At 35.0% G+C, this 19,061-nt stretch overlaps 2 protein-coding genes across 2 annotated transcripts; both read right to left on the minus strand.

Moving 5' to 3' along the window:
* Positions 1-686: 686 nt before the first annotated feature.
* Positions 687-8,476, minus strand: LOC146139242 (protein-tyrosine sulfotransferase 1-like). Its single transcript, XM_083391764.1, has 7 exons — positions 8,285-8,476; positions 7,215-7,378; positions 6,509-6,664; positions 6,316-6,438; positions 5,577-5,786; positions 1,531-1,720; positions 687-803 (listed from the first exon to the last, which is right to left on the minus strand). The coding sequence occupies exons 1-7, from the start codon at positions 8,474-8,476 to the stop codon at positions 687-689; spliced, it is 1,152 nt and encodes a 383-aa protein (XP_083247890.1).
* Positions 8,477-11,010: 2,534 nt separating this feature from the next.
* On the minus strand, positions 11,011-14,411 carry LOC146139243 (protein-tyrosine sulfotransferase 1-like). Its single transcript, XM_083391768.1, has 6 exons — positions 14,385-14,411; positions 13,825-13,988; positions 13,138-13,293; positions 12,941-13,063; positions 11,841-12,050; positions 11,011-11,215 (listed from the first exon to the last, which is right to left on the minus strand). The coding sequence occupies exons 1-6, from the start codon at positions 14,409-14,411 to the stop codon at positions 11,011-11,013; spliced, it is 885 nt and encodes a 294-aa protein (XP_083247894.1).
* Between the last annotated feature and the right edge of the window lie 4,650 nt (positions 14,412-19,061).

Genomic DNA, 19,061 nt, shown 5'->3' on the forward strand with positions numbered 1-19,061 from the left:
GTAAGGGGTTAGTGGGGGATATTGGTAGTGGTTAGAAGTTGGGTTAGGGTTAATTTATTAGGGGAGTTACCAGTGATGTAGCCTACTTGGGGGGTTATAGTTAGATAAAAAGTTGTGTAGGCGTGATAATGGCCGTTTAGGTCTTATTCCGACGGATTTAAACGTTATTACGACTATTGGGTTTTAGTCCTACTTTGGTCTTATTTCCGGGTTGAAAACTACTTTTTAAACCTCTAGTAACAATAAATAATTTAGCTTAGTTTTGTTAAAAACGCTTGTCCCCAAGTTAATTGCTAAGATAAATGCTTGTCAAATATATAATTATTAAAAACAGTCAATAACGACATCAACTACCCCATTTGCAAACTAGTTTATTGGGACCTTCTAATCTACATTTTTACCAGTAATAAACAGAAACCTATATAGAACACGGCACAACAAATCTGCTTGCATTAAGTTTCTACGGCCAAAAACTTAATTTACGTTATATTTTGACTCTTTAATGGGAAAATTGTCGGTTTTTACATTTTACGTGTCTATAACAGAGGGTTTTAAACCGTGCCTTGCGCCCTGGTGGGACATTTTAGCTTGTCGCTAGCATCGCACAATGATTTTGTTCGTTTCAAAACTCAATTGCAGTAGTAAAATGTTTGACAGTAGTTTACAAGTATGCCTGATATGTAGGGCTACCATATTTTCAGCCCCCAGGAAGAGGACATCTTTTTGTCGGCAAGTAAAACGAAAGCAGAATTGTTACGTTTGAGTTTAATGATATTTTGTGCTGATTTTCGGGATGTTTGGTTCTTTTGGGATTCTCTGATTAATTTTCGATAGGAAATTTGGGGTTGCTGGCCAACTCGAGCGCAAATATTGATCTATTTGTTGCGAGCGCGTTGGTTTTGCTGTTGGCGGCTACGAAGAGAGTTATAAGTGACGATTTAAAATCATACGTTTTACAGTGAATGATCACACGCCTTTACTTTATTAGTGGGCCTTTTTACATGTAAGGTTCGGTTGCAATTTTTCTGGCGCAATGTTTGCAATAAAAAACAAGAAGGTGGGGCTGGTAAGGCAATTTGTTGGAAACATTTTTTAAACCAGCAATATAGCATGTTTCATGGCAGTATTTTTTGGAAAATAAAAAGAGGACATTTTGGCATTTTTGAGCGTCCTCAGAGTATCGTTTACTTTTCTTGAGAAAAGAGGACAAATCCTCCTAAAAGAGGACATGTGGTAAGCCTACTGATATGTGTTTAAAATCGTTGTTAAGAAGATGTGCAGCTATTTTCTGACAAACAAATCGATCAATGAAAAGGATTAAAATTACTGTCGCTAGATGCGTTAAGTCCAACAAACCTTTCCAAAGGCATCGCAAGAAGAAAAGTACGGTAGCAGAAGTTGACCACTACTGGACTATAGGCTACCAAACTTACAGCTAAACCAAACTGATATTGCTTAATTCTATTTATGTATGCGTTGCTTGTTTATAGTATAACAAACTTGGAGTACGACTTGTTAAACCAAACTGACCTTGTTTAAGACAAATGCATCTGGTTCCCCATACTTAGGTGTTCTGTCAAACGGGTTGTATCCGAGTTTTGCCAGCATTGGTGCAATAAACGGCAAGTCACGACAAACATCTTCGGGAATTTTTCCGAACCAACTTGTGAGCGCGTCCAAATAAAGCGGATGTTGAACCTGGTCTGTTGACATCTCAACGCTGAAAAATGTATTTTGTTTTAACAATAGAAACTTTACACGAACTCAGAATGTAGTGCGGAAGTTTTACCAGAGTCTGGACAAAATGCAACCAGTTGTTCTCAAACTGACTTCCTTAGCGGAGCACCGTTTATTATTTAATTTCTTTAAATATGTCGGGCCCTAAAATTTTCAAAGGATTTACCTTATACTTCGAGGTAGAAAAATTATTCAAGCATTCACTTCCGTTCTAATACAAGCTTTCATTTAAAAAAAAAAAAAAGTATAACTGTAGTAATTTGTTTTTGTTTTTTTAACTTGGAAATTAACCCTTTGCGGTCCTCTTGTTTTTAGAGTTTCGGTCACCACAGGTCCAATTTTTTTAATGCATTTTTGGTTAGTTTTATATGTGTAGATTACGTTTGTGGATTTTTTTTGTCAAATTTTTAGCTTATATATATTTGTTTAGCGTTTTTTTAACAGCCCAGTTTTCGGATTTTTTCGCATCAAGGTCTTTCTAAGGAAAAGGTATTACTTTCAAACTAGACAAAAGGTATCACTTTCAAACACTTCTGACGTAGAAATGAAGTTTTTCATTTTATTTCCATGGGTTATGGGTGCAGTGGTTGTTGGTTCCGGCGACTTTACATGTAGCATCCAATGTATTTGCAAAAAACGCCTTCGATAAAATACATCAGGGAAATATTCAGTCCATTTTCTACTGAAGTAGTCCTTTATCCCAGGCTTTTCTATCAAAGCCATCTGCAGCACAACTCCGAGATAAGCCTTCAATTCATGCAAAGTTATATCTTTCCAACCATACCATACAGAATTCTTTGCAATTCTTCTTTGGCTTAGTCCAGTGTTTCCCAACCTTTTTTACTCTAGTGCCCCTTTCGGCTCCATATTATTTCATATCGCCCCCCTCATCTTGTTTTACAGTAAAGTATTATATTAATCGTTGCCTAACATCATATTGACTTCAATTTCGTTTCGATAAGCTGTCAGTCATATTTTAGGTTGTCTAACATACATTCACTGTGGGAATTTATAGATACATGATTTCACCAGGTTATGTCATTACCAGAAAAATTTGAATTTTCTGCACCAACAATTTAAATGAGGGGTCGGCAACCTTTTCTAGTCGCCAACCAAACTCCGAAAGGTCTCCGTTGGCCGCATTTTTTCATCCATGCTACTAATGAAAAGTGTAATAAAGCTGCTACCTTGAGGAAACGCCTTAACTTTAATAGATAGTGTAGTGTTTGTTAATGTTTTGAAGTCTTGGCGCACCTGGCGAGCGAAGCGAGCGCGATTTTTTGGGGGTATACCGGCATTTCTTTTAAATTTCCTGCTAGATTTTATTATTACATTGCCAAAAAAAAATGTTAAAAAGTATATGTGTAATATTTAAAAAATATATGTGTAATATAGACATTTTCCGTTTTTCCGTGACGCACATCGTAGCCTTTGACGGCGCAACGGTAAAGAAGCGCTGATCTAGTCCAGAAACACCTTCAAAATGTGTAAACAAACTGGACGTAGAAAGATCATTCGCGCAAAGCGCGAAAAATTTTCGACGTACTAAAGGTAAAATAGTCAAAAAGTATTTTAAATGAACTCATGTCTAGTTGTCAAAGGGCGCGGCTGGCCGAATCCGGCGGCGACCCCTGCTTTGAATATACAAACATTTTGCCGCGTATAAAACGGTGAAACGCAACAACTTAACATACGAAAGCCAATTATTACATAACAATGGTAGGGAAACTACTATCGTAACAACATATTGTCTTCACTTTTGTTTCTATGAGCTGTCAGTCATATTTTAGGTTGTCTAAGATACATTCACTATAGGAATTTACGTGAGCATGTGTATAAATTGAGCTAAATTAATGACGTAGGTGCCTATTGAAAAACTAAGGCATGTAGGTAATAGAACATATAATTTACATACAACAAGAATTGCATTAAGGTTTAAACACACTTGTGCAAACTACTCTGCGCTACTGCAATTAAAATAACTGACGATACATATTGTTTAATAATAAAATCCATTTTTGTCATTCAACATAAAGATAAATTCATAATATACATGCATTATTTCACAAGGTTATGTCATTACCAGAAAAAAATCAAATTTCTGCACCCAGACTTTAAATCAGGGCTTGGCAATCTTTTCTAGTCGCGGGCACCAACCAAACTCAGAAAGGTCTCTGCGGGCCGCACAAAATGGTAACTAAGAATTATGTTATTAAAATGTTAGAACAACTGTGATTCAGGCGGGCCTCGGTTTTTTTTCACCTAAAAACGTTTATATTTACATTTAAGGAGGCAGTAACAAAATGTTGGCGGAAAGCACAAAAAAAACGTTTGTTTGGTTTAAAATTCCCCACGTCGTCATCCACACTAATAATGAAACGTGTAATAGAACTACTTTGAGAAAACACGATAACGTTAATAGTTAACCTATTTCAGGGTTTGTTAACCTTTATAAGTCCGGGAACACCTGGCGATCGAAGCGAGCCCGATTTTTTGGGGGGAATACCGGCATTTCTTTTGTATTTCTTGCTAGTTTTTATTATATTGTCAAAAAAAAAATTGAAAAATGTTAAAAAATATCTCCAAAAGTTGAATACGTTTTCCGTTTGTCCGCGACGTACACTACTTTGCAACGTTCCATGATGCAACGCTAAAGAAGCGCTGATCTAGGTCAAAAGACAACATCAAACTGTAAACAAACCGGACGTAGAAGATAATTCGCGCAAACTTTTTGTACGTATAGTTAAAATAGTCAAAAAGTATTTGAAATGGACTCGTGTCTAGTTGTCAAAGAGGCGGCGAGCCGTAGGTTGGCGACCCCTGCTTTAAATATACAACATTTTGCCGCGTATAAAACGGTGAAACGCAACAATAACCAATAACGTTACATAAGAAAGCCAATTGTTAGACAGAAGTTACCAATTAGCGAAAAACTACCACAAGTTGGCAATACGAAAGTTTCCATTTAAGCTTAAATGTTACCTACAGTGCTGTTTATTACTATTTTTATATAAACTTTTGATAAAATTTTGCGAAAAGTAGTTTGATGTAACGCACCCTTATGTGTTCAGCGCCCCCCAAATGAGAAAAAGACCCAAAACGCCCCCTTGTAACTCGCCAACGCCCACAAGGGGGCGGTACCGCCCACGTTGGGAACCTCTGGCTTAGTCGTAGTCGCATAGTTGCGCATATGCATTTGGTGGCCCAAAATTTTACATAAACATCTCATCTAAATCTCAACACTGTTTGCATAGCTATAATTCAATCAGAATATGCTTCATGAAGAAAGCTTACAGCTAGCATCTGTGATAGGCAAGCATTTCGAGTTCAACAAGTATAATGTTGCCATTGCGAGCTAGTTACTCTAACTAGGCAATATAGTCTGCCTTACCCATTAGCCGTTTATAAAAGTATTGAAAAACTGCAGTGAAAGCCAATCAGTCAAACTACAATTGTCGTCTGCAAGGTAGTAATAAAATACAATAACAAGCAAAATTCATTATTGCTTAGTGCAACAAATGTTCCTGGTTACCACAGTTTTACTAACTGTTTTCTAGTTTAACCTTAACCTCAATTTAAATTAAGTTAGGAAAAAAAAGCCCAAAAATACCATCTAGAATGTACCTAAGCCGATAAAAAGTGGTCTAACATCCGAAGGATGTAGGTGGACCTGTAAAAACCGTTGTACGCAAAAGTTATCCCAGGGATGTAGTTGGACCGCATAACATAATTTTGTTTGTCATCCCAGGGATGTAGGTGGACCGCAAAGGGTTAACGCTTTGTGCATGAAATGTACACATTAAACAACCAACATAAAATAATTGGTAATGGCTACTAACTTCGATAACGAAATGTTAGTCAAATGTTTTTCATGGTTGAGCACATCTTCCGTCCATGGTAAGTCCAGAAAGGCGAGAATTCGATGAAGTGTTTTCACAGGCTGAAGCACCAAGTGCTCATATTTAACAGGCAAACAAACCTGTGGATCAACTTCCATGCACTGGTTGTACATATCCTCAATTTTAATGCTCCACCTGGCTAACACGTCTCTGAAATTCACATAAAGACAAATGTATCAATTGAACATAATTATACTTTCTTAACGACAATTTTAAAGCACGAACGTTAAAGAACGCATGGCTATATAAATGAATTTATACAAAACAGATGGAGATGTGAATTTAATATTTTGGTATTCTGCTTATATAGGGCTACTGTCTTCATCTTGATTTGAGGAGTTTCATCCATTTAATAAATCTAACGTAATATACTTGTAAATAATACAGTTTAAACTTGTAAGCATACTTGTCCTACACATCATGTTTTAAAGTTTGAAGTTCAACATCAAGGCACTTGAACTAAAAATGGCGTGTGGTTGCCACTTTAGTCCTTGAAAATCAGCACTTGTCAAGTCCTTGAACAACAGCCTTAGGACATAAACCCACTTTTTATATCTAACAACGTTGTTTAACTTACGACAATCCGACAAATTTGCCAGATCTGTACAAGCATATTTTAAACAATATGACTTGAGTGCAATAAAATGTGCAATCGATAACTGAATTTGTGTTCACTGACCTGTAGCTTGTGATGTCAAAATCTGTGATAGTGACTTTTCTTGATATTATTGAGTGTGCAGAAGCTCGTCCATCTCTTAACATAAGGATAAACTTGGAATTTGGAAAAATCTCTTTAAGGTATCTTAAAGTAAAACAAAGATTTCCAAAAGACAAATAATAATTGGTGTGCAGCTTTAACGAATCAAACTTACTTTAAATGTTCAAGTGCAAACGGGTCTTTATTGCACAAACGCTTCGCTGGTTTACCATGCTTTACAATGACTTCCAAGATAAATTTAGCCATAGCATCGTTTAAAACCTCTCTGGACACCCCTGCTGCTTCCAATTTTCTGGGTCCATTACGTGAGCTTCAAACATTAAAACTTCATTTTCAGCACGACCCAAAACATATTACATTTGGAAACATATAGTAGGGCGTGTTTATAACATTTCAACCCTCAGGGAGAACAAGTCAATATTAAAGGATTACAAATTGTTGATAAAGTGACTTGAAATTTTATTTTTTTTATCCCCTGGCAATTGCTTTCATCCTACTATGTAGAGTTATGCGAGAAAAGCTTTTGCTTTTGTGTTGTTTGTTGTAATGACACTATTCAATAACTTGACTTAAGTATTTTGGACGAATGACTTTACTTTACTTAACTCTTTTCGTAAAATTTGGTTATGTATCTGATTTTTTGCACAGAAAACAATTTGCTTGCTGTAGTAGCCTATGTTGTGGTTTGGTTATTTCTAATTGAGGTATTGCTTATAATCAGGTTTAACAATTTTAATAGTTCAACGTTTTATTTCAAGACCAGGAGTTGACTTGCTTCAATTGTGACTTGACTTGAGCAACTGATGACTTGGGATGGAACTTAACTTGCGAAATGACTTGTTTACCACATTGACAATTACCTTAACCACTTTTCTCTGTACATTAGCAGGAGTGGAATTATTTGTGTTTCTTGTCCACATCTTACATCTGGATGTGCATCGAGCATTGCACGCATTAAAGTTGTTCCACTTCTGGGCATCCCTCCAATGAATATTAGTGGTGACTCTTCGTTGAATGTTGTCTTCTAGTTCAATAATCATAATTAATCGTTCATTATCATGTTGTTTTATAAGTCAACAAAAAAGTACTTTTAGTAAAGCCAGGAAATGAGTTTAATGTTGATTTGATGCTTTTTTTACGATATGGTTGAGGTCTTGAGTTTGAACCTCACCGCAGACAAGCTCTATTTATAGCCTGGCCTTTGGTAATTAATCGGCTGTTTGTTAGGTCTATTGAAAGCTTTCGATGTGCTATGTTACGTATAAGCCGTTATTTTCGATTGAATCGACTTTTCAAGGTCAAGATCACATTCCACACGTAGGCCTATGTGGGTGTGTTGTAGAGCGCACGACTAATTGCCGACTTGCATTTTCTCATGCGGTCAACTCAGGGTTTTGTGTATTTAAGCCCGCTATCTGCTTGTAAACAACTTCCTCTTTGTTAACGTATTGTGCTGTTCGCAACTTTGACATTTGCAAGTAGCGTCTTCTATGCGCTAACTTGTCCGCCTTCTATAGTTTGAACTGGGTGTTCGCTTATCAAATAATACAGTTATTAATCACCAGAAGCCTTGTGGTTGGCTAACGAGTTATACGCACGCAACCTTCGAGTCAACTTAAAACTAAAGTCAGGTGTTCAACAAACCAAACTGGTGTCTCTCAATAATGCAATTTTGTTAAACTTACCTGCACAGAAAGCCGTTTGATTCTTGTGTGCCTTACAAAGGCCTATAATGTCTGCAACTATGAGTTGCTAGACATATTGAACAGAAATAGCACAAAATTTCAAGCAAACCTAAACTTTGGCAAGATGGCGTTCTTTGTTTTATATTTTATTAGATTCATTTCTTTCAAGGTAAGCGGTTCAAGCATTATAAACAGCCAGAAGTCACGTCTCATAAACATCTAAAAGCAAGATATTCTACTCTTACTTTTTCATCGAAATTCCGAACAGCGTAATCCTTAGGTGTTAGCACAACATCTTCAGTGAAATTTGGTGAACCATCTAATGTTCCATTGTTGTTGCTTGCATATTGGTAAGTAACATATAAAGCTGAAAACCAAAACAAAGTCCACGCAGCTCTCCCAGCGTTGCAAGTAAAACGTTTAGTTAGGTGGTGCATTTTTAAGATCAGTGCCCACAGATAAAAGTTAATTCGCTAAAATAATTAAATGTAAGGAAAAAATGTCTTCATCACATCCACAAAACAAACCTCTTTTTGAATAAATAACAAGTCCCCCCCTGAAATTGGTAAACTCGTCCGATTATAAGCTATAAATCAAGTAAACAATAACACTAAACGCAACATCTAGCAAGCAAATTGTTTTATGTTAAAAACTTCAGATAAATACCTCAATTTTATAAAATAAAAACGCTTTATAAAAACAATTCATTTCAACCCATTAGTCCGACAGACTAAGTTAGTGACTGTAGCATTTATCATGCAATATTACTCGATATTGCCTAATTTGACACCACTATGCACGTGACCGTTGTTCACTGACGCGTGACCTAAACGCCGAACTGTGCGCTTTCAACGTTTCGCATTCATTCTACTTGATGCATTCTAATTATACGTCTTATAGACTAGCGCCTTGAATCACCGCTCCGTTTATCTTGTGTTTCCGAGATTTGTGAATGTACTCAACGGGTAATATCCACTGAGTGAAGTGACTTTGTCCAAAGTTCAAGAAGTTAAGGACAGTTATTTTAGCGTAGGCCTACCATATGTCCTCTTTTAAGGGGATTTGTCCTCTTTTCTCAAGAAAAGTGAATAGTCCTCCGAGGACGCTTAGAAATGCCCAAATGTCCTCTTTTTTTGCATTTAATTAGTTGCTTATACTTTTGAACAAGACTTTTCGGCGAGACGCTGTATTCATTTCCCAAAATTAAAAAAAAATTACTGTAGCCATTAAACATGCTGAATTGCTGGTTTAAAATGGGTTTTCCAACAAATTGCTCAGCAGCCCTATCTTCTTGATTGTTATTGCAAACATTGCCCTAGAAAAATTGCAACAGAACTTCACATGTAAAAAGGTCAATTAATAAAGCAAAGGTGTGAGTTCTATAGGCCTAGCCTATTTTATCGGTGTTACTGTACTGGTAGGCTATGTTCTTATTTCTTAGAGAAGCTTGTATAGTCAGTCTAAAGCAGGGATGTCCAACATTTTATTATAGTGGGCCGCATTGACACTTGAAATAATTTAATGGGCCACAGAACCGATTAAGTTTCAAGATTAAGTATTGGTCTTTAGAGTTATGACGGGCCTTTAGAGTTATATATTTTTTTTTACCCATATTATACTATTGGTGCGCCCCTAAAAGCTGACTGGTACATTTTAATTAGGCTAATATTGAACGTTTAAAATACTACTTTTGATTGAAAATGACTAGAGGGCCGCACAAAAAGCATACAGGTAGTTGTCAGCAGATGCTTTCATTTTTTTATTATTCTTAAATTTAAACAACCATATATCAAAATAAGCTATAAATTATAATGCCGAACAGGAAAACTCTGTTTATTAATGAGCTACGCCAGAAGTATCCTTGTTTCAGAAAAGGATGTTGTATTAATTTCATAGCTGAATGCAATACTTTAATAGGGCACGTTTATTTATGTGGCAAACAAAGGTAGTGTTACCCTCCATGACGATTTAACAATCACGAAGCACAAGCAGGCTATAGAGGTAAAAATTAAGCCTCATCTTCATATAAAATGACCTAAGTCAAGAGACGAAGTTGCAGCCGCCGAAGCCACCATGACATTTCACACATTGAAGCACCATTATAGCTATACATCTAACGGCTGTACCTCTTTTACTTGCCAGCAAGAAATGTCCTCATTTTGGGTGCTGAAAATATGGTAGCCCTATTTTAGCGGCCTGTTCTGGAGTTAGATTAAGGACTTGTAAGGGATTAGGCAGCCGTCGGCTCTCGTCTACAGAGCCAGCGACTACTTACTCGTAAGTACACAACCACATTTGCTAAAGTGACTTACATCAAGTCATTGACTTACTTTAACACCGTACTTTATTCCAAATAAAAAGGCTTAGTTTTATTGGTCAGCAAGTTAAAGCAGTTTTCTATCACCATAAGTTCCAATAAAACTGTGAAAGCAAAAAACAGCACCCACGATAAGTCCACAAAACACTATTAGCAAGTAGGTGATTAGAAATATTGCAAACGTACAAGGTTAAATAAATAGGAAACAAATAAATTGCACATAATACGAATAAATAAAGAAAGAAATTTTTGTTCTGGGTAAAAACAACAAATCATATTGACATTCCAATATGTCCTACTATGAACATTTCTGGTTGAAAGTTGCTTGCTGGTAGATTTGTGCATCTTTTATGAGCTTTTTGTAGCTTGCTGAGTCTAAAAATACATATGTTTAAATGCATGAACGATTGTACATTTTATGAAAGCGAAAATAGCCATACGGTAATGGGAATACACAATAAGACGTCAAACACTATCTTAGCAGAATAAATTATATTACCATAGTATTAGGACTAACGACACAATAAAACAAAATAATCAGTATTATCCGCGACAGAATAAGGTGTAACTCGTCTGAATAGGACCTAAACTTGTCGGAATAATTCCTGAATTCATCGTAGGCTAAATAGTATAACAAACTTGGAGTACGACTTGTTAAACCAAACTGACCTTGTTTAAGACAAATGCATCTGGTTCCCCATACTTAGGTGTTCTGTCAAACGGGTTGTATCCGAGTTTTGCAAGCATTGGTGCAATAAACGGCAAGTCACGACAAACATCTTCGGGAATTTTTCCGAACCAACTTGTAAGCGCATCCAAGTAAAGCGGATGCTGAACCTGATTTGTGGATCTTTCACCACTGAAAATTACATTTCATAAGTTACATTTATTAAAGTAGAGTAGTCAGGTGGCACTTTGTAAAGACAAATTTTTCCACTTTGACCTGATGAACCACGGATGTGCGAAAGCTTGTCGAGAATCTAATACATTTTGTCTTTATATAGTGCCATCCCATTTAGAATTAGACAAATACGGCAACTTTCAGAGATTATTTGAAGTGATCGTGAATCATTATATCAGCAACAAATATTGATCTGTTGTTTTTCTAGAAACATTGCCTTGGTCATAACTAAGCACTATCTGTAACTTTTTTATTTCAACAATTTTGGCACCTTATCCGTCAGGAATTTGTGCATTTCTAAGCGAAAATGTAGACGACAATTAGGGCATCAATGGACCAAAAAGTGTGACTTTTAGACCTGTAGGTCGTAGCCATGACTAATTTGACTTGGCAAATCTGCATAGGAAGATTAAATTTAATAATATGTGAAACACCCAAACCTAAACGGCATTCATTTTGGTGAACAAACTTAGAATCTTAACCTCTGATAAATATTTACACATATGAAGTGAGTGGATCTACAAATTTCAAGTCAGTGTTGGTCATCGAATTTGTAATTGGTAAAAAACTTTTACCCACTAACTTCGATAACGAAATGTTAGTCAAATGTTTTTCATGGTTGAGCACATCTTCCGTCCATGGTAAATCAAGAAAGGCAAGAATTTGATGAAGTGTTATGACAGGTTGAAGCACCAAGTGCTCATATTTGACAGGCATACAAACCTGTGGACCAACTTTCATGCACTGGTTGTACATATCCTCAATTTTAATATTCCACTTGGCCAATATATCTCTGTAACCCAAGAAAGTTAATTTCTAAGTTCATAAGACGTGTTATTTATAAAGCATGAAAGAAGATGAAATTGAGAAGTAGATTAAAAATAAAAAATCCAGGTGAAAATTAAACATTTTTTGCAGTCTAATTGTGTTTTCCATATCTCTGTGAGTCAACAAATTTGTTCTGTCTAATAAAGCTAGCTTAAAATATTTAACAAATACATGGTTTCCAGCATATATGTCAAACACATGATTTTAAAAGTTTCAAGTTTAATAATTACACATCACAATCTAAATAATTATAGCAACTAAAATGGTGTTTCGACAGCCACTTTAGTTCTTAATTGCCACTTTGAACTAGCACTTGACAAGTTATATCATTAGGAGATGAGGCATAAAAAAATTAGCATATTTTTTGCCAAGTTGTACAACTTGACAAAAGTACCCACTGGCCACTTCATATTGATTTTTGGAAATATGCAACAAAATCGAAATTACAGAGCCTTAAACTTAAACATATTCACTAAGCTAAAAACAATATTTTATATTACCATTTCTGTTGTATACCCCCTAAACATATTTCAGTGTTCTAAATGGGATTTTTTCTTAACCTTTTCCACTTAATGTTAGATTTCACATACAAAATAAAAAAGGGGGAATAATTAGTAACATATATAAATAAACATTTTTTTAATTGTGAATTGTTTGTTTTATATCATCATGGTTCAATCAAATAAATTTTGTTATCTTTTTCCTCAGCTTGAATGGAATAATTTTCTTTGACTGTACATGAAAATAGATTAATGTTTATTTAATGAGATAAGGTGTATAACTTAATTTTTTAAAAGGTTTTTTATCAAACAAAAGCAATTACTTAAATATATGTAAGATTAGCTGTTAACAGACCTGTAGCTTGTAATGTCAAAACCTGTGATACTGACTTTTCTTGATATTATTGAGTGTGCAGACGCCCGTCCATCTCTCAACATAAGGATAAACTTGGAATTTGGAAAAATCTCATTAAGATAGCTTAAAATAAAACGAAAAACATTTATATAAGAAATATCTGACCAGTTAATATAGCTAGGTTCAAACAAACTTACTTTGTATATAGAAAGCTAAATGGGTCTTTATTGCACAAACGCTTTGCTGGTTTACCATGTTTTACAATGACTTCCAATATAAATTGGGCCATAGCATCATTTAAAACCTCTCTGGATACCCCTGCTGCTTCCAATCTTATATCTTCACCCTGTGCACTGCAAAAAATGAAACTTCCTATTTAGCCCACAAGAAATAATTCTTCATCAAACATTATGCAATTTTTCAAATTTTAAGCCTGTTAATTTTACATTTTTTTGTTTTTATTTTTATCTTATTTATTTTTGTACAAAGTGGTCCAGTTAAAATTGCGATTTGTATTTTTTTTAGAAACATAATAATTTATCATGGACAACAAGATTCAACCCAAATGTAAAATCCCTTGTACAAGATGTCAAAAAACATGTTTTTACAAATTGTGGATAAAAAAATTGTAAATCGCTTTGTTTTGTCTGGCTTTTTTTGGCTCAATGTTAACAATATTATATGAAATAACAGACAATAATAATCAACTAAATTACCTTGTTTGTTTATTATTAGCAATTGCTTTGGGTGTTTATTACCTGTAAGAGGAGGACAAACCATAATGGCACAAGCTTAATAAAGTTTTTTCTAATCATATTACCGGGAGGATGTTATTATATTATGAAATAAAATAGTTAAAAAATAAAATGTAATGCAACATTTACTTCATCCAATAGTCTCTGACTTTCAAGATTTTAGGAATTAATCTTGTTTCTTGTCCACATCTTACATCTGGATGTGCATCGAGCATCGCACGCATTAAAGTTGTTCCACTTCTGGGCATCCCTCCAATAAATATTAGTGGTGACTCATTGTTGAATGTTGCCTTCTAAATCAATTGGTTTTTCAGTGGTATGTTACTTTGAATGGATGTGTGAAACAACTTTTAACTGTCATATTCAGTAGTGGTTGGAAACTCACAATTGTTTTGATCACAATTCTTAAATTTTTTTAGAATTAATTACAGATTATGTTTTCTTATTTTAAGTAGAATAAATATTGTATTATATTTTTTAAATAAATATTTTTAGTAGAATGAATATTGTACAAAATAGATTTCAGTTTATAAAGAGATATCTTAATCCTTTTTCTCATTTGATATATAGAATAGTTTACTTTTTTTGGTACACTGTAATCCTTGGTTTTCAATACAACATCCGATTTCAGATTTTTTGTATTATCTTCCAATACATTGTAATTATTTGCATAGTTGAAAGTAACATACAGTGATGATAGCCAAATCAAAATCCATGTAGCTGTTCCGAACCTAATATTTCTAGTCGGGTAGTTCATTGTATCTAAACCAACTGAAGTTTCAACATATAATTAAATAATGTAGCTTAATATTGCATGAGAAAACTGAAAAATGTTGGTGCTCTTACAAAAGTGTATGTGATCCACATAAACAATATTTTCCTATTAATTGAAGTAGGGTGGTAGGGTTAAGAACACACAGTTAATGATGTTGAGGTGTGATATTTTTTCCATGTGCCTTTTTTTGTAATCTTGTTACATTTTACTTTACGTAATTAAATAATACTCATGCTCTCCCATATTTTTCAAACAAAAAAATTCCAACATAAATTAACAACATTTTAAGTACTGGGACAAATATATACATAGACTAGCCAACACAATTTGAACAATACTGTAATAGCTAACTTTTATTTCATTTTTATTCACAATACAAAAGCACATTATTCCTGGGATACTGGAGTGTATGATACATCAGACCATCTACCTACCTTTTCAATAATCAATAAACCATTAAATAACTACAACTCGCCAAACTTTTTAAGACATTTAAGTAAATTTAACAATTATATGTTCATTGATAACCTATATCACATGATATCTCAATAAAATTTCCTAAACGATCATCAAATATTTTGACACCAATACTTACCAATCTATATAATAATTTCATACTAAACTCTAAGTTTCCAGAATGCCTGAAAAATTCGTTTTTCCAACACACGGCATACGCCCTAATAAGAAATGGCATGCAAGCGCCAAATTACTTATTTTTTTATTCAGCCAATTATCAAAAAATACTAAATTTCTTAAACAACCAATTAAATCAAACAATAATTTTTTCATTATATATATATATTATTTGTTTAGCACACTTTATATTGAATTTTAACTGAAATTGAGAACCAAAACCTAATTTTCATTTTTACAAAATTTTAAGAAATAACATCTTGTAATGTTAAGCCGTTAAGCTAATATGCAACGTGTAGCAAAACTCTTATAGTCGTTCTAGTTAATTTGAAATGCTAATTTACATCAATTACAACAATAACCTGCAGGCAAAAAGTACTATCGCACCTTTAATTTGTAAGCACGAAAAGTTGTGTTGACTTTCTTGAAACACGTTAGCTTCTGTAGCAACGATAAGGGGTTTTCCCTAAAGCAAGTAGATGGGAATTACAACATGGTGCTTTTGAGCCTTTTTTCTATCCAAACTTTTTAAAATATGACTGTTACTGATTTTCAGTTAAATAGCAAAAGATGATGGATGGATACGAATAAATTTTGAAATTTATTGTGAATCTTAATTCATTTTTTTGAAACAAACATTTTAGGGTTTATGGTTGTTTTAAGGTTTAATTTCGAAATTCAACAAAATCATTCTTTGCAAATTAGCAAAAATATGTATTTTTATTTTTTAATGTTAAGCCGAATGCAGTTACTACTTACGATTTCCAATCAACAAGAACATATAGATAACGGCAATGTGCTTTTTGCTAATTTTCCAAATTTTGTTTTTAGGTACCGCTTTTCTTTCGTTTAACATTTAGTTTAAGCGATAAAACCTTACAATAGGTATTGACCTGCAGGACAGATTCGGGTAATAGCGAATCAACCTGATTTCGACTCTTGTTTTGACGGGGTTTAACTATTTCTTGGCAAACTTTAACAAACTTTTCTGATGTCGGGCTCCTAAACCAGAGATGCGGAGTCGGTTACAAGACTTGGTCTGATTCCAGCTCTGGCTCTACAGTCTGTATTTCCTCCATTTACGTAGCTAAAAGGTAGATATTTAGCAATTCACACATTGGGTGTGTATATTCAACCATACATTCCATTCTACCTCTACAATTTACAGTTTGCGGTCTTATTAGTTTCGAAATGTGGTACTGCGCATGCGATTCGAGTAGATTTACGAAATCTCGGGTTCATGACTTAGTCGAGTCCCCCGTCCGACTCCGCAACCCTGTCCTGTACCGTATAGCAATTAGGGTTCCTCTCCGGGAATGTTTCGACGGGAAATTCCCGGGATTTCCCGCAAATTAACAATCCCGAATCCCGGGAAATTTTTTTTATAATCCCGGGTATTCGGCAACCTAGTAAAACTTTAAAAATATTGCCGTTTTTGACTAATATAAAGAAAAAAAAATAGTACCAATCATGTTAACGTCGTTGCCTGAGTTGTTTTATTTGCGCTTACCAGCGGAAAAACCTAATTAAATTTATTCTAACAAAAAAAATGCGTCAATAAGGGTCCTGACTCGTATAAGAGAAGGTCTGGCGCTCCTTCAGTTATGACGTCGTATAAATTAATAAAATAAAACGGTCTTTAAATACCGCTTACCACAACGCAAATTATATTTGGATTAGAATGCGGGTTAGCGTTTGGGTGAGGGTGGGTCAAGCGGTATTATTAATAATAAACATAATAATACTTGACCCACCCTCACCGAAACGCTAACCCGTACCTTAAGCCAAACAATATCGTTGTGGTATGCGGTATTTCTTTCTTTTGTTTTTTTGCATAACTTTCTACGTACATAAGTGAAAGAACGCCCATAAATGAGCTTAATTAAATGTTTGAAGCTAAAATAACAACAAATACCAACCTCAAAATGACGTGATTTTATGTATAATTTTTTCGTCGGGATCCCGGGATTCCCGGGAAGTTTCATTTTTCAATCCCGTTTGCCGGGAGTGAAAAAATCCGGGAAAAAGAGGAACCCTAATAGCAATACCTTTGTTTTGACCCTGTTACGCTATTTTGCACAAACAACCTGAAGCAGTGTGGGTTGATTATGAGTTCTCATTAATGTCTTGTCTCGATGAATCACCTACTTGTCCAATGGGAATTGCAGAGTCTGATTCACACACAGTTTTTTTTTTTTTTTAAGTCCACACAGTTTTTTGTTGGCTGGTGTTAAGCAACCCAGCATGAAAGCCAGGAAGCGAAGCCAGCAAGCAACAACCGTTCCGTTTATTTACTAGACATGACTGGGGTAGCCTATATTCGTATAACGCTCTCGCTTATGCAAGTTGAGAATTTACATGAAAAAATGGCCACACGGAAATATAATGTTATACAGCGGCGTACTTCTCAATAGGTAGGCTACGGATATTTGAACTGGTGATTACTCATATCGTTTCACACCACACGGTAAGGACATCAGCCAAAAGTTGTCCATGTACAATAAATATTCCATTACACGTGATTATACATTAATTATTGCTTGTGATGCTACAAACCTACGCTGCAATCTTGAAATTGAACCTTGGCCATTTACTATAATCAGGGTTGCCATACCGTCCTTATTTATAAGATTTGTCCTAATTTTGAAGGGCCAGGTCTTAGAAAACTTGAATGTCCTTATTTATAAGAAATGTCCTTATTTTCGACTTGCGTCCTTATTTTGTCTTATTTTCAACAACTACAGAACTTCGATCGTTTCCTGTGATAACCGGTTTGAATAATATTCTAAAATTAAGCTTTTGTGCCGAGATTTTATGACATCATAAATGAAAAGGTACTCCTGTGGCGTTAAGTCGCAGGATTTTACTTCTAAGTGGTGAGATAAGTAGGGCAGTGGTACAGCAGTTTTGGTGCTCTACCAGGATACAGCAGCTGACGACATGGGTGCAGTAAACAGCCGAACAAGGTTACTGCTGTGTAGGCTACAGCAGATTAGCGGCACGGGTAGCGTTTATTGCGAAGTGGTTGGTAACGGGAAATGGGTGCATTGCAGTCAACACTTCGATTAAATAAGTAAAGTTATAAGCTGCGGTGACCAACACTTCAATCGCGATCTACTTTTTCATCGCCACATTTCGCCGCGTTATGTGTCGGACTTTTAAAATAGCGTTCTTTAAGCAACATTAACAGCAGTAGACCGAAAAACAAACCACAAACCTTTATAAAATGCTGGAGCAAATTGTTTCTGCCTAAAGTATGGAATGTGATACGACACGGCTCGTATAAATACAATGCATGTACAAAAAAGTTAAAAGTTTTTAAATGCTAATCTAATTTTTCGGTTGTCCTTATTTTTGGGTCCATGTCGATGGCAACCCTGACTATAATCAAATCAACCTTACAAGTGCAGCAGTCTTTGTCTATATGGTTGGCTCACGAGTTAGATAAGTAGCCAGACTTCTCACCTTTCCAGCAATGCCACGGTTGGTTGATATTTTTTGGGGGGGTAAGGGCTTAATCCGACAAAAACGATAGTAATATTCCTACCATATAGCAATACCGTGGTTTGGGCCTTAGGCCCTGTTACGCCATTGTGTACAAATAACCTACCAGTACTCTGCAATCTAGAAGTTAAACTTTAATCGTTTATTATTATTAAAAACATTACAAGTGCAGTAGCTTTAATTTGTCTATTGTGGTAAGCTCGCGAATTAGACGAGCGCCAGACTTGGAGCCAGAAAAGTAGCGTCGACTAGAATTTTCTCGATCTAATAAACAATTTACCTTTACTAAGTAACCCGAGACTCACAGTTCACTCATTAGATAAAAAGCAGTAACAATTTATTTTCTGAATGTGCGTAAAATACAACTATTTTCAGCAGTGCAGTTGCAATAAATATAGGGTTTATTTTTTATGTACTGATATATTTCTCCGTTTAACGTCCTATAGGTCTAATC

The sequence above is a fragment of the Ascidiella aspersa genome, chromosome 6 (assembly GCF_963924565.1).
Source record: "Ascidiella aspersa chromosome 6, kaAscAspe10.2, whole genome shotgun sequence".
Lineage (NCBI taxonomy): Eukaryota > Metazoa > Chordata > Ascidiacea > Phlebobranchia > Ascidiidae > Ascidiella > Ascidiella aspersa.

Coding starts and splice junctions, on each gene's coding strand:
- LOC146139242 (XM_083391764.1), bottom strand. CDS start 8,476: ATGCACCACCTAACTAAACGTTTTACTTGCAACGCTGGGAGAGCTGCG. Junction 7,379..8,284: donor TTCGGAATTTCGATGAAAAA/GTAAGAGTAGAA, acceptor TTATTGAACTAG/AAGACAACATTCAACGAAGA. Junction 1,721..5,576: donor ACTAACATTTCGTTATCGAA/GTTAGTAGCCAT, acceptor TACATTTTTCAG/CGTTGAGATGTCAACAGACC.
- LOC146139243 (XM_083391768.1), bottom strand. CDS start 14,411: ATGGATTTTGATTTGGCTATCATCACT. Junction 13,989..14,384: donor TTGATTTGGCTATCATCACT/GTATGTTACTTT, acceptor CAATTGATTTAG/AAGGCAACATTCAACAATGA. Junction 11,216..11,840: donor ACTAACATTTCGTTATCGAA/GTTAGTGGGTAA, acceptor TGTAATTTTCAG/TGGTGAAAGATCCACAAATC.